We start from the raw sequence: 15,002 nt of genomic DNA, 5'->3' as shown, positions 1-15,002 counted from the left end.
TCCCATTGTAATTACATGAGTGCAGTGGTCTAGAAATACAGTGGGGGACAGAAAAGGTGAGGAAAGAAACACAGAGACAGACAGACTGACAGATAGAGAGACAGACAGGCAAGTAGATAGACAGAACATCCATTACACTGACTGCAGATAGCCTTGATGGGAATATTTGTTTCTAACAGTTTTATGCATCCATTTGTGCCATGATTTATCAACCTAAAAGCTGTGGTTTTAAGTACAACTGGCTGACATTTTAATGGTCCATCAATCACACGGTGTCATGTGATAACATTTTGAGATCATCCTCCTCTCCGAGCCTCTGAGAAGCCCTGAATCCAATGAATTGGCTGCTATCCCAGGGAAATGATGAGAACCTATTTCTAATTCAAAGCGAGTTCAAAGTATGAATGTTAGATAAGCGGGTTCTCAAATTAATGCAAATCAAATTTCATTTAGGATATTTTTGTTCTGTATAGACCCAAATGTACTGAATATATTTCTATTCCCGTTTTTAAACTGCAGTTTAAGCCTGGCTAAAAAAAAAAAAATTACCATTCATGTTTGGATTACCGGCTTCAGATTATTAAATGCAATGAATTATACAAGTATAATGTATCTCCAGCACAAGAGCTATAACTACATACATAAAAGACAGTTCAATTAAACAGCTGTGTTACTCCCCTAACCAAAAAAAAGCATTTAAAAAAATACAAACACATTGGTAATCCTCAGATCAATGCCCAATACAGTATATCACCAGGACCTTTTTTTTTAACCTCAGCAACAGAAGCAGGGACCTCATCAATGGACTGAACTTGAGACCTCATGGAGTCAGTCTGAGCAGTGCAACCTATTGTTAAATGGCCTTGAACCTTCCCGTCTGAGAGCCAGACATGGTGAATAAAGTACAGCCTCTCTTCATCCGATTCATTCTTAAAAAAAAAAAAAAAAAAAAAAAAAAAAAAAGAAGAAGTCTGATTTTTTAAACTTCACTGTCAACATGTCTAGGATTGCACCTGGAAGACTTGTGAAAAGCGCTGACAGATTTCATACTTTTACATTCTGAGCAACTTCGACACAAGGGATTTGCTCTTAAAACGGAGCACTGCAAGGATGAAGGGTGGTATAAAAATCAATGAGGCTTTTCAAAGGCAACAAGAAAACCAGGGCCTTAGCCTGCAATTAAACAAGAGAGCTCCAGGCACTAAGGGATGACATAGTGTGTTGCAGGTGCCCTCCACTTCACAGAATCAATTACAGGATCAATACAATGACATGATACAATTCCATGATGGAAAATGGAATGTGGGCTGGAGTGACACGATCTTTGTAATGTGTACCAAAGCTTTGTGTTTACAATAATACAGCTCCACAAGGTCTATACACTATGGGCCAGTTTCACAAATATGAATTAAGCCTAATCCTTGGCTGAACAGTCCTTTCATATGGAAACCTCGATTGAAAGACATTTTTTCAGTCTGGGGCTAGGCTAAATCCATGTCTGTTAAATCACCCTAACATGTGGGGCTGAATAATTAATTGGAATTTTATTGAACTCTTTTGAAAAAGGTAAACCATGTGACAAAATACCATTATGAATGAAGAATCACGGCACTACAGAGACACTGTGGCCGAAAAATCAGACTCACCAGACGTAAACATGTTTGTCACAGACTCCAGAAAAATCAAGTAATTATTTTATTATAGATTGTTTTTTTCCGTGAAAATGAAACTTAACATTCCAAATAAAATTGTGCATTGCTGTATCTGTCAAAATAATTGCAAAAGTATTTTTTTTACAACACTGTATAAAAATATTGTATGGTAAATGCACCCCCACAACAATGCACTGACTCCTGGATATGCATAGGAAAACTAGTCTTTTGTATTAGCCAAACAGTATGCAATGTTGGACAAAGAACTGAGAGCAAATGAACAGCCCAGTGTTTCTTCCCCTAAAAACTAAAAGTGGTGAGTTTCTGTGACAGTCCTCAATAACCTGCTGCCTTAATGGGGTCAACAGAGCCCTGCTACTGGCACTGCCAACCACCCCTCCCTTACCAAAAAGGGTACACACCCCCAGGAGGGCCAACCAGCCCATCATGACAGAGAGAGGGTCCAGAGAGAGGGCTGATGCTGCCCCTGTCAGCGTGTCTATATGAAGGCTGGATGGACTGGGAGAGGATGGTCATAGCCTCTGGGCCGCAGATTTTCCCTGCTGAGCCCATCTCCGCTTTCCTTCATGACACAGATGTCATCATATATGATGTATGCAAAATATACACAAATACATTTCCTTAATAACAGCCCACTGTGATCCGGAGGCCTCTAACTAATGGAAATGTAATCTGGGAATACTCGCTGAAGGAAGTCCTACACTAAAACCCGGTTATAAAACCAGTGGCCATCAGCAACATGATATCTTGTCAGTCAGGTCTAATTCTGTTCTGGAAGTTAATGACTCTTGACAAGCATTTCACCAGTCTACTGAGAGACCAGAGGGAGTGTGCCACAGTAATCATGACCATTCAGCGAATTTGCATTAAACATTTCATTTCTCCTGCTTATACAAAATGAATTAAATATATACATACTTAATCCACCCGCATTGATCTGTTCAGACAAAACTCTTTAAATGTTAAAAGTGAAATGAATTGTTCATCTCCCCGGGACAACTCTTGAAGGCTTGCATATTGTTTTCATTTCATCTCTGCAATTCTGACATTCACTCTCCATCCTTGACCCCCTTTCCTCACTCCCTCTGTTATCTCAAATAATCTCAGGGCCTCCTTACAATCTATTCATCAGAGCAGAACGAAGCAGGCGCTGACATTGATAAAAAAAAAAAATACCATCTGTGCCTTGCAGGGGTAAAAGGAGTGAGAGAGAATGAAGGAGAAAAGAAAGAGAGGGGGCTTCAAATGAAACAGGCTCTGTTGTCTCCCTCTTGTCCCCCCTCGTCAATGCCATTTCAATTGAAAAGCGCAGTGGTAATTAAATTCCAGCAGGGGTTAGGGGCAACTGTGCGGTGCACTGACAGGGGGCTGCCCTGACATAAAGATGACACAATTCAGGAGGACAGAGGGGGCGCCGGGCGGAAAAGGAGGGAAGGTGACAAATGTCGTTTATTCACATATACTGCCAGATTCGTGCTACTCAATCTTCATGACATTTAAAAAATAGGAAATGAAATGGATATTCAAAACTCATGAATCCCTCAATGACCTTTTCCCAAATCAGGGATATTCTAAGTGAATCCATATTTGTAACTGCAGAATTTTGCAAAACATGCTGTCGTGCTGAGAGGGATAAATGCTTAGGTAAAAAAGAATTTGGGAAAGCTTGTGCGCGTCCATGTGTGTCAGCACAAATGTGTGACTCACAGAAGGACGCTGCTTGTTGTTGATCCATATTATAGTGGCGGTAATCCAGAGGCTCCGGAGAGGCCACACACTCCTCCTGTCCCCCTCTTCCCATCCGTAATTAGACCATTTTAGAACATTTTACAAAACCACACGGATGTACTTTTAATTTATTTGGAATAAAACAATTCAAATCATTGAATTTTTTAGCACAGTTTTACTTTTTAAAACTCAATTGTTACAAAAGTGCATTGCAGCATCACACAGTTTGCTTGTGCGTTAAAGCAGCCTACGCCTGTACTGATGTGGATTCATGAGAGGAAAGTTTTACATTGCATATGAATAATACCACATTGATCATGACTGATCATTTCCTGGCCTCATCTTATTCAGACATATTGTCAACGTTATTTGTGTTTCAGGGAAATAAATACTGCTATTTTCATTGGCCTCTCTGTAAGATTGTCCAAGACTAAAAAAAAAATACATAATACTTACATGAATAATTGCCATTGGGTTTTGTTGACTAATCCCATAATCATCAATTACACAGTTTTTTCCTCCATTCCTGTTCTCTGTGCATTAAATCTGACAACATCGCCACTTTACATGTAACACCAGTGCATGTGTTATATGTAAAGTGGTCAGAAATTAGTGATTAAAAGCCTGTGACTGATGATGATGTAATCCATGAAGACGGGCTGGCACTACTGCTTTAAAGGTTTGAGAGAATCTATAAACTGAGCTCACAGTTCTTATCAGTTTGTCAGAACCGTTTTCTTTCCAGCCTGTTAAAAAAAGCATTTGTGCAATTTTGATGCCATCTACTGGCCAAAGAGCGCTAAACACACAACTGCATCCTATGTGGAAAAAGCAATGACTACAAGAGGTGGTCCAACCCAAACACATAACCCGTTTCATTCCAGTATGCTCTGCAAGAGAAGGTCACAAAACAAAACACCAGTAAATTCTTAGAGACATTGTTAATTCCTTCATATTAGATTGTTTTTTAGTGACAGAAGTCTGTAATTAGGCTAATCTCAGAAGTTGTGTAAACATGGGTATGAGTTCTGCAGTCATACAGAATTTTATTACATCATAAAAATGCAGCATGATCTGACTGGCAAGCTTGGACAAAGTGCCACAACATAACGCACTCTGGCCACGGTGGCAGCAGAGCACAGCTCAGTTCTTGAGGCGACAACACTGTCAGCGGTCCACACTGGACAGTCTGTTCCCTTGTCCAGCCACAAGCGGGTCTCAGTACTGGCTAAAAATCTCCAGAATCTCCCCTTTAACAGAGGCAGGGGAATGCTGCTGGACGCCCGGGCCACCAATACTTGTTTCCCAGCAGTCAAAGCCGCAGTCTTTCAAGTCCTGTATTGTACTCTGGACAATGGAGGAATCCGTTTCTACAAAATAAACAAGTAATGTCAAGTCAAGTTGGGAAACAGTTACAAATTAAAGCAAAAAAAAAAAAAAAAAAAGTTTACCCATGACGACCTTATTGGACATCTGTTCTAAGATGTTAAGATTGAATTTGAGGTACTTTGAGAGTCAGGTGTGAGGATGTGAGAAGTGAACCTGTAAAGTCCCTGTAGCTAACAGCAGAAGGGCGCACGGCAGGGGTGCCACAGCTGCAGAAAAACAATCAAAAACAACCTGATCTCTTGCATCAGCCATAGAGAAACAAGGGCTCTGCAGTGAATGTGAGTCTAAATGTCTGGTAGCTCCCAGCTGTGCGGAGCAAAGGAAATGCTCTGAAACCTAGAGAGGGCTTAACACTTCAGCTGGACAGGGAGGACGCAGCTGCAGAGCAATGCTAATGCGCACCATAAATCATACTTGAAAATTTATGCCTTCAAATGCATGAGTAGCTTTTAGCCGAATGGCGACGGAACAGCCAAGTCACTTCAGTTGTGGTTGTTTCCTTAACTCAAAGAGCTTTGGTATAAAGACTCTGAGAGCATTTTAGGATACAGACATGGGAGGATCTTTTTGAAAGTAGCTGCAATTCACAAAGATGGAAAACACTTGCTAACAAAACAAATCAACAACATTTGGAAAACTATTTAGGGGATTTTAAACTTATTAAAATTCATTGTGCTAAGGGCTGCAGGCATAAACAAAGACTGAATTCACAGGTTTCTGCTTGTTTGTTTTGTCAAAGAGAGGATGATAAAGTTTCCTCATAGCCAATTGCACAGTTCCTTCGCACCAAAGAACCCTTCTTGTGCCGGCTTCTCATCATGTCCTGCCACTCAAGTGTTTTCTTTTTTTTTTTCTTTTTTTTTTTTTTTAAATCAGACAGGAGGAGTAAGGGACTATTTGAGGAAAATATAACATTTGTTGTCAGCAGGAGGCCAACAGTTTGGCTCACTTGTCCTCATTAGACTGAATTCAGTATCAGGCATCCTTTCGAGGATACAAAAGCCTCATCAACATGAGAGATATTTTCAGTGATGTGTATCATCTTGATTTGGGGTGAGGTGATGGCTTCACAGCATATCAACTACTTCCCCTTGAAAATAGAAACCCATGTCTGAACATTAAAAAAACACATTAATAGGACCTGCAGGATGATAAACTGTCAGTTTAGAGATAAAAAAGAAAAAAAGAAAAATGGAGGTTAGTAGAAACGAACGGGCCTGCAGTACCTGGTCTTAGCAGTGTTATGCCACAGCCGCCTCCTCCAGCACCTGTGAGCTTACTGTGGAGCCCTCTGGCCTGGGTGACACGGCACAGTGTGTCCAGGGTAGGGTGTCCCACACCCATCACGTTGAGATGGTGCTGGTTGATGTCAATGAGCTCCTGTAAGGGACATGAAACAAGCTTTACTCTCTGTCTGTGACTATAAGTGTGGAATCAGTCAAGAGGATAGCGTAGTTTCCAGGTACAAGAAGTATAAGGTCACTTTCAAAATAGTCTGTTTGCAAGGGCCAGACTGTTTGTTATGTTGTTACTTTTCTAACTTGGTTCAATTAAGTGTCACATGGCTCAAATAAAAGCAGGTCAAGGCATGTGAACTAAAATGACACACTTGCTTATTTTAGGTCAGAGAGGGAAGCGCATTATGAGAGATGGTTCTTTTCTTATGTGCCAAGATATTAGCCACCTTTAAATAAAAATAACCAAACAAAACAACAAAAGCCTGTTCTTCCACTTTTTCCAACAGCACCTGAATGCAGCAGAAAACCAGCAGCCAGCACTGAGTGCTAACTGAGGACGTATGAACAATGATGTGGACATTAACATTTATCAGAGTCATCTTCCATTTGTCTGTGCATTAAAAGGAAGATCAAAGAGTTGCAAGATTGACAAAGCAAAACAAGAGAGACTCATAGACTCCAACTGGAGCGAACGCAGCTGCAATAAGATTAAAGAAAAACATTTGGCTGATAGGTCCAGTGACATTTGAAGAGAGCGAGAGGAACAGCGCAATGTATCACCACAGTCACGAGAGGTTCCTCATCATACACTCCCGATGCTAAGCTGATAGACCTGGTAATTTGCAAGATTAGCCGCGGACAGACACACACATGCACATCCAACCAAATACATGATCTCCTCCAAGCTACCTGGCAGAGATAATAATTAGCATTATGTTAATCTCTTTTAGCCACCAAAACAGCACAGTATGCAGTTCCAGTGTGTGCTGTGTGTCTCCTCACTCATTTTGGTTTGGTTAGGATGTTCTCACGATCCAAACAAAAAGTAACGCAGGGGTCAACGCACCACAGTTCGATTCAACCAGACTAAACACAGCTGGTGTGGAAGTGACCTAAAACTAGGCTTCAAAAATAAGGACTAAATTAATCTAGTTGCACAACTTAAATTCAAGCCCAGATCCTCACACGTAAATCAAATTTGTGATTGAGTTTTAACAAAAGATTTAACGAAACATAAACCATTTACAGACACATGACATAAACAGAAAACAAACTAAGTTGGCAAGAATAAGAAAGCAGCCCTTGTAACGTTGTAATGCGTGGATCGTACACATAACAATTTCAACCAAGCTGACAGCTTCTCTGGCCAACTCACCAGCAATGGCACATCAAACATGCTACAGTTTTTCAGAAAACTCTTTTAACAGAGTTGGACAAAAGATTTAGTTCCATAAGCCTGGCTGTCCCCCATTTTCCTGCAAACTGGTCTTTCATTTTGCTCTGTCCATCTCAAATATGTTGACATTTTGTCTTTCCACCACCTCAGAGGCATGTTCAAATTTAATTCCTACTTTACATGTCATTTTCAGTTTACAGAAATGGAGCAACAGAAATCAAGTTAATCTAGGTTTATTGATCAATAAAACCAAGATTAAAATGGAAAATTAATTCAGCCTTAGAAAGAGGCAAAATATACTGCCTTCATCAGGGTATCTACCGACACACAACTGCACTGGTTTAAAAGGGTATTTGATTAAACCAATGCAATTGTTTGTTGCCAGATACCGTGATGTAGACATCGTACCGTTGAACCACTGGTGATTAAATCATGGAGCTACTTTGAGGGTTCAGTAATTTTTTTCTTTTTGTATTCTGTATCCAAGACATGCACTTCACTTAGACAAAAAACACAAAATGATTACGATAACATTTTCCCTTCCAGGTTTTCACGTTGTTTATACTGCACAGTGCTTTACACAATATATTCATGTTTTATACCTCGAGAGCATTGTAGTGCTCTCCTGTGATGGGCTGACTCGTCATTTCCGCGAGGATTCTCTCGCAAGTGCAGGAAATGGCATCGACTGAATCGAGCACAGGGGTCATGATAGAGGGAAACTAGAGATGGAAAAGCAGGAAACAAAAGGGAAACAAGTCAACAATGCCCGCTTAGTCCTGCACAGAAAAACGGCTCCATAATAAACTGCAAGTAAACTGTTTGCGCTGAATAACAAGTGACAACATGTGTACGCTGAACATTGTTAACAGTTGCCTAATGACTAACAAATGTAATATAAAATCACAGGGTTGACTTAAATTGTGCTGAATCCTGATCACAACACTGCCACAACACCACGTAGGCCTATCTGTGTCTGAGGCAGAAATGTGCACACCTGCTGGTGTCACCAAGGCAACAGCACACAGGGTGCTGCCTAAGAGTGTAATTTCAATATTTTATGAAGGCACTCAACACCGGGCCCTAGAGTATGTGCCATGCAAAAGCACTGCCTATTACATTAATTACAGTGTCGGGAAGTAACACACGGGGGAGGAAGTAACCATTTAGTACCTTATTAATTTTGTCCTTCACCCTGGCAACAAGTACCTTGGTGCTGCGTGGTACTTTGGTGTTAGTGAGCAGGATTCTTAACAGTGGCACCCTGGAAGTAAAAACACAGATTACAGTTTATAGTGCAGTGTTATTGAGGTGCTCTGTCATTAGTGAGTGCAGCAGAAATCTTGGTGTGATTATGGATTTCATATCTAAATTTTAACAACCGTATCATTATCGTCTCAAAAATATAGTAAAAATTAGAGGATTCATGTCCAAATGAGACTTAAACTTGTCCATGAGTCTACCTCCAGCAGATTAGACTACTCTACTCTCACACTGAACACATCACACCCACTCTTAGATCTCTGCGGTGGCTTCCAGCGTGTCACACAACTGATTTCAAAATTCTGCTGCTTGTCTGTAAATCGATAATTGGTTTAGGGGCAAAAATACACCACTGACTTAATTTTACAATATGAATCATCTGGGAGCAGTCTGCTGACTGTTCCCAGAGTAAAAACAAAGCACGATGAAGCAGCATTCACTTATTATGCTGCACATATTGAAACAATCTTCCACAGGAGCCGAGACTTATGCTTAACTCTGTCCAGGCTAAAACCTTTAGGTTTCACCTTTTATGTGTCCATTTGTATTGTTTTTGATCTTTTCTTATTAAATGTGTTTCATTCCTTAAGTAAAGCAATTTTCCTTGTGTATGAGATGTGTGATATAAACTTGTGTGTACATCATGTTGACTGAAATAAAATAAAAATGCATGACTAAATCACTACTCCAAGTGATTTTTTTTTTTTAAATTTATCAGTGTGTTTATCATTTTAATTGAAATGAAATTAAAATATGCCACTAAAACAGCACAATACCTGCTCAGTGGTATTATCTTCCCAGACAAGAATCTCAGTATGCCACCTACATGAAGAGAAATTAACATCATGAAAGAGGAAACCATCAGATGATAACAAACAATGAAACTACAATGCTCAGGTGACTGCCTTGAAGCACCGTGTCAGTGCTGACACAGGACACTTTAATGTCATATCTGCTGTGCCATATGGCGAATAATTTAAGGCCTTACCCCACGTCCCTACAGCATTGTCAACTCCTGAAGGATTACCGTGGATGATCTTCTCCCCTTGGAAAGCCCAACTGTTGATCAGCTCCATATCCTCCTGACACCACCTGCAAGAACACGCAGATGATGAGTTTTACCTATCAATGGGCCTGCAGTGCCTTTCTGACCCACAACAAACTTGACTACCTAAACAGCTCTTGACCAAACACAGAGATCCAAGAGCAACACAGCAGCTTAATATTCCACGTGCAATCAATATATCTTAACTTTCATGTCTTCTTTGCTGTGACTGACCTTCCAAAATGATTTTGCTGGTGTCTTCAGTTCATTAAGTAGCTGGTTGTCATTCAATGTTTTAATTTGAAATTCTATAAAAGCCCGACCATTCCCTTAACAATACATGAGCCTGCTAAGTCTTGAACGATAATTTATTCGCATAACTCTCAAAGCAAGACCGCCTTCATGGATTCGGAGTGTTATGCAACTTATCGCTTTTAGAGGCTATGAGCTTCTGGCTCAAGGATGAACTGTTTAAGTTTTTTCATGTGTGGGACCTTTTCTGGACTACAAGGAGATGACGGGGCCCGGGCCCTTCAGAGAGGTCACTACAGACTAGCACGGACTGCAGTTCATTTCCATTTAGGTCTTATGCCGTAGCTTCATTATGCCTGATTACCCTTGTCAGATCTGATTGTAAGGACCTTCTGTTTTGATGTTATGCTTATGTTTTTGTTTTTTATTATTTATACATTTTTGTATCTTTGTTTAAAGATTTGTTTTTAGTTGTTTTTTGTATGTGTGGAGAATATGTTTGATGATGAGGTTAAGTTGGAAGAGAGGCTAAATATTTTTATCGTGCCCTTTCATCTTTAATTGTTTGATCCTCTGAAATCAATTATATTATAAGTATACTCCTTAAAAATGGACTGCCTTCATATTTTGGGATGCATGTGAGTTAATAAGAATATTAAATCAACCTTGTTTTTTTAGTGTTGTGCCCTTGAAATAGGTATGTGGATTCTGAAGATGGCTGGAAAAATCATATGTAAGTGACAAAGGCAGATATCTGACATATATGTGCATAAGGTACTGCAAATTTTGAAGGATCCCTCACATGGCCTCTTTGCTGAATTTGAAAAGCTGGTAACACTTTACAATAAGAGTACAACAATTAACGTTAGTTAATGCATAATAAACATTAAGTAACAGTTAATAAACATTAAGTAACAGTTAATTAACCGTTAACTAATGTGTCTAAGAATCATGTACTAATGCTGTTCATGCTAAGGTATTAATTTATATGTTATTCAAGCGTTATTGTAGATATTATTAACATTAACCATATTATTAACATTAACCATAATAATCATTAGCTAACAGTTAATTAACCAGTGCGGCATTAACTAACGTTATCTAACGTTAATTGTTGTACTCTTATTGTAAAGTGTTACCGAAAAGCTTCCATCTGGAGGGCGTTACAGGGTATCCCAGGCAACAAGAAAAACATTTTCAAGATTCCTTTTAAACCTGATGCATTTTCTCTGTTGAATTCCTCAGTTAACCTCATCCTTAGTCTGAAGAATGTTAATCTAATGGCACTCCTGCATGTTCACATCAGGTGTACCTGAATTATCTCAGTGTGTATGTTGTGAGTGTGAGGGACACCCTGTGCTATGTCTTTACACTTGCTTGTATATTTTACCACGTGCACGTCTATACTGTGTGCGATGCTGTGTTCTATGTTTGTATGTTGTGAAACCCTGAGAAACAAAGGACAAATTTCCAGAGATAAATAATAATCTTTCTATCTATGTATGTATGAGCATATTAATTAGACCTTGTGATTCTCCCCATGCATGACGGTGGTCTGGGCAAACTGCACACACAGCTCATGATAGAGAGAGGCTCTTAATGTGAAGCCATTACCTGGCGGTGTTATCAAAGTCTCTGAGAGGAGTGGAAATGGCTCCACTTGCAGAGAGCAGACCTGCTGCTAGGCACACAGAAAAGGCAGCACTTGACCCCAGCCCTGCCCCCGTTGGCAACTCAGACCACACAGTCACCGTCAAGCTAGGTAAGTCCCTGGAAAAAACAAGAGAAAAAACTTGTGTATATATACATGGCAATATTACAATTATAGTGAATGAATGTTATTACTAGAATTTTTCCTCATTTACAGTAACTTTTATGTGTCTTAAAAAAAATCAAGAAGTGCAGCCTCTTCCCTGTAATCACAATCCAATTGGTAAACACACACCATTCTACAAGGAGGAGCAAAGTGTGTGAGAGTGTGTGTGTGTCAGCCCTGCTGTCAAAGTCTGTCAGGGAAGGTGCTTTTGGGCAGACAGGAAGATACTCTAAACTAATTGTCCAGCTCTTCTCCCAAGGGAAAACACATCCAGACTTGTTAAAGGTTGCAGTGTGGCCCAGTGCCAGACTCTCATTAGTGACCATCCTGTCAGAAGCTATCACCTCTCTGAGACACGCCAGCGCCGTGTCAGCCCCGATTAAACCTCCCGCAACCTGCAGCTCTACTGTTCCTGAGCAGCTTCCCTGCTCCAGAGGCTGGAGACTCCAAAACTAACACTCTGTCTTTCTGTCTCTTTTTACCATCTTCATTTCAAGCAGGAGAGAGCTTCCTCTCCCAAAAGCTTTTTAAAGGAGATCAGCCAATCTACGACATGATCTATGATATTGATACTAAAGATAGAAGAACTAGATGAGGAAGCTGAGTGTAATCAACACTCTGGACAACAAACAACTACCACACCTACAGTATGTGTTTTTTTTTTCATTATTATTATTATTATTATTATTATTATTATTATTATTATTTTCTGCCACTAACATCTACATTTACATTTTAGGCATTTAGTTGATGCTGGTGTACAGAGTAATATACAATGAGTGCAACAGAAGACAACTTTAAATTCCTATATTGCAAACGTTACAAGCTTCAAATAAAAAGGCGTGTTAGGTTCAGAACTACAGTACCCTGGCAGTAGATGTGACATAGTGTGCTTATGTGTAATTACATGAAGTATAACGTCTTTCCTGTCATGTTGTGATTTCTTATCACTTAGATTCAATTGTCCCATTCAATTGTTTCTTTGCATGTCATCTTGACTTTTCTGTTATTTACTTGTCTGTTTCTTGTCTTTGATTTGAGGTGATATTTTTTTATAACCACCGAGGATTTTGAATCACATCTGTTTAATCGCTGTAATCAGCATCTAACATTGAATGGTGTGCTCTGAACCCGGATGTCATGTGTTGAACGGATGGGGCTAAAATATCCTGTTGTATGATCCTATATTTGTTAACACATTTACTGACAAAAACAAAATGAGCAAAGGATTAATCATATCTGAATTGTGGGAGAAGAGGAACAATTATTAGAGCACGTAGTCATGGATTGTTACAAAACTGTGACATATCAGTCAGCGGCTGTATCAACTGTATCAGCTCACCCTGATCCAAACAGGGAGAGGTAGATGTAGAGGAAGGCTAAGGTGGCCATGCTGTGAGTGTCCAAGTTTCCGTTGGTTACACCAATAAATTCACGCAGTCTTCTGACCAGCTCAGCATCCAGGAGCTTTGACTCATCCCTCTTACCTATAAAAATTAATTTCAAAAAATACGCAGCAATTATCACATAAGTGTTTTGCATCATTACTGCACAGACTTTGATCTGCCTAAACTGACTTCTGTGAATTCTTTGACTCTTTTAGAACTGAGGATTTGATTTAAGAGGAGTATTGTCCAAAATAATACTTTTTATATGCTATAAATTTGGTCTCGAGGTCAGCAAGATCAGTGTTTAATTTGTTTAATTAAAGAAGCCAAAAACCAAAGACTGTGTGGTAACAGTGATGTATAACTACTGGTGCTCTGCTGACAATAAATGAAGGACTAACTGTGGAAACTTTTTTTGTGACCATTACCACTTAAATGATGACAGCGATAACACCAATCAATAAATAAATACTAGGCTTGGGAATCACTGAGTAACTCGTAATACGATACAATCACAGTATTTTACCCACAATAACGATGATATCATGATACAGACGATTCTGCAATATGCAATATACTGTAACATTATCACCCTGGAAAAGGCAAATTAATTTTCCCAATGTGCAGGAATCAGTCATGTTTTTCAGTGTTAAAATACCTTAAGGCAGGGAACAAATACACCTCATAGGAACAAACTGTGCGTCTGTGCATGTTATATTGAAATCTCAAATATCAACACTTGGCACAAGTGTACAGATGATGTATCACAAGAGGAAGTATTGTGATTATATTTCAAGATTTTGACCCACCCCTAATAAATATATATTGGTTGCTCTCACAGGCACCTTTTCAAGTGGTGCAGGGTGATATCACACATTATAGGCATAAGGGAAAGCAGTGAACTTAACTGATACACCAGAAATTGTGCTGAAATGCATGTTTTCTTTTAAACACTGCAGCGTTCTGTTTTTCAGAGCCACGGTTAAATAAATACAGTGGCCCCTCCAGCTCGCAGGCCCACATCATGCCTCACCACAGGACTCAGGGGCGAGCAGCTTCAGGTCAGACAGCTCCCAGGACATGAAGGTGGCAATGTTTGGAAGATTGATGCAAACTTTCCCAGGAGCGCTGGCCTTCAACCACAAGTATGTTCTCAGGTTCAAACTCACAGCGAGAGCCACCTGGTGTGGAGCAACCATACAGAGCACAGGGTGATTAGGGACTGTCATAGCTTGGTTATACAATCAAAACAAAGACATCCCATCTCATTCACACCGTGAAGTAAATGAATGCTGTGTGTGATGTTACCCACCTTTCCATGCACAACTGCGTGCTCCCCGTGGAGGATGGCTTTCCCCGGGGCAGACACGATGCATTCCCGGACATTCATCTTCACAATACATAAAGCTTCAAGAGCAGACAAATGTGTCTTAAGTCGGAGCTGAGTCTTTCAGGCGGTGGTTCGACTTCAACTTAAGTGACTAACTGTGTCAGCTAGCTAATGTTAATCCTCTGAATGGTCGGCGAGCAAGCTGTCCCCCAGTCCCTCTCCACCACAGCTCTTATTCTCAAAAAAAGACGGCAGCAAAATAAATTACAAGGGCTTTAGTTAGCGCACTTTATGCTGAGAAAATAGAGTGACAGTCAAGTGAAAATGAGCCCAGACTGCAGCCCACAGCTGACCGTGAACTTGTCAAAATGCAGTACACGGACGAGGAGGGACGACAGTGGTTTTCGTCACCGCTGTCCAATGAGCGCTCGAGTTGGCTGCATCATTTATAATTGTATCCAATCACCATCCCGCGTTGTCCCAC

General features: G+C 40.1%; 1 protein-coding gene across 1 annotated transcript; it reads right to left on the bottom strand.

Annotated features, from left to right (window-relative positions):
• Positions 1 to 3,104: 3,104 nt before the first annotated feature.
• On the bottom strand, positions 3,105 to 14,927 carry mvk (mevalonate kinase). The gene is made up of 10 exons (XM_030060626.1): positions 14,501 to 14,927; positions 14,222 to 14,369; positions 13,143 to 13,287; positions 11,599 to 11,754; positions 9,676 to 9,779; positions 9,464 to 9,509; positions 8,598 to 8,688; positions 8,027 to 8,146; positions 6,017 to 6,170; positions 3,105 to 4,771 (listed from the first exon to the last, which is right to left on the bottom strand). Exons 1-10 carry the CDS (start codon positions 14,576 to 14,578, stop codon positions 4,620 to 4,622), a joined length of 1,194 nt encoding a protein of 397 aa, XP_029916486.1. The 5' UTR covers positions 14,579 to 14,927; the 3' UTR covers positions 3,105 to 4,619.
• Between the last annotated feature and the right edge of the window lie 75 nt (positions 14,928 to 15,002).

This window comes from Myripristis murdjan, chromosome 9 (genome assembly GCF_902150065.1).
Source record: "Myripristis murdjan chromosome 9, fMyrMur1.1, whole genome shotgun sequence".
In the NCBI taxonomy this organism is placed as follows: domain Eukaryota; kingdom Metazoa; phylum Chordata; class Actinopteri; order Holocentriformes; family Holocentridae; genus Myripristis; species Myripristis murdjan.
This window is presented reverse-complemented; position numbering and strand designations above follow the sequence as displayed.

Coding starts and splice junctions, on each gene's coding strand:
- mvk (XM_030060626.1), bottom strand. CDS start 14,578: ATGAATGTCCGGGAATGCATCGTGTCTGCCCCGGGGAAAGCCATCCTC. Junction 8,689..9,463: donor AAGATAATACCACTGAGCAG/GTATTGTGCTGT, acceptor TTTTACTTCCAG/GGTGCCACTGTTAAGAATCC. Junction 8,147..8,597: donor TGAAGGACAAAATTAATAAG/GTACTAAATGGT, acceptor TTCCATCTCTAG/TTTCCCTCTATCATGACCCC.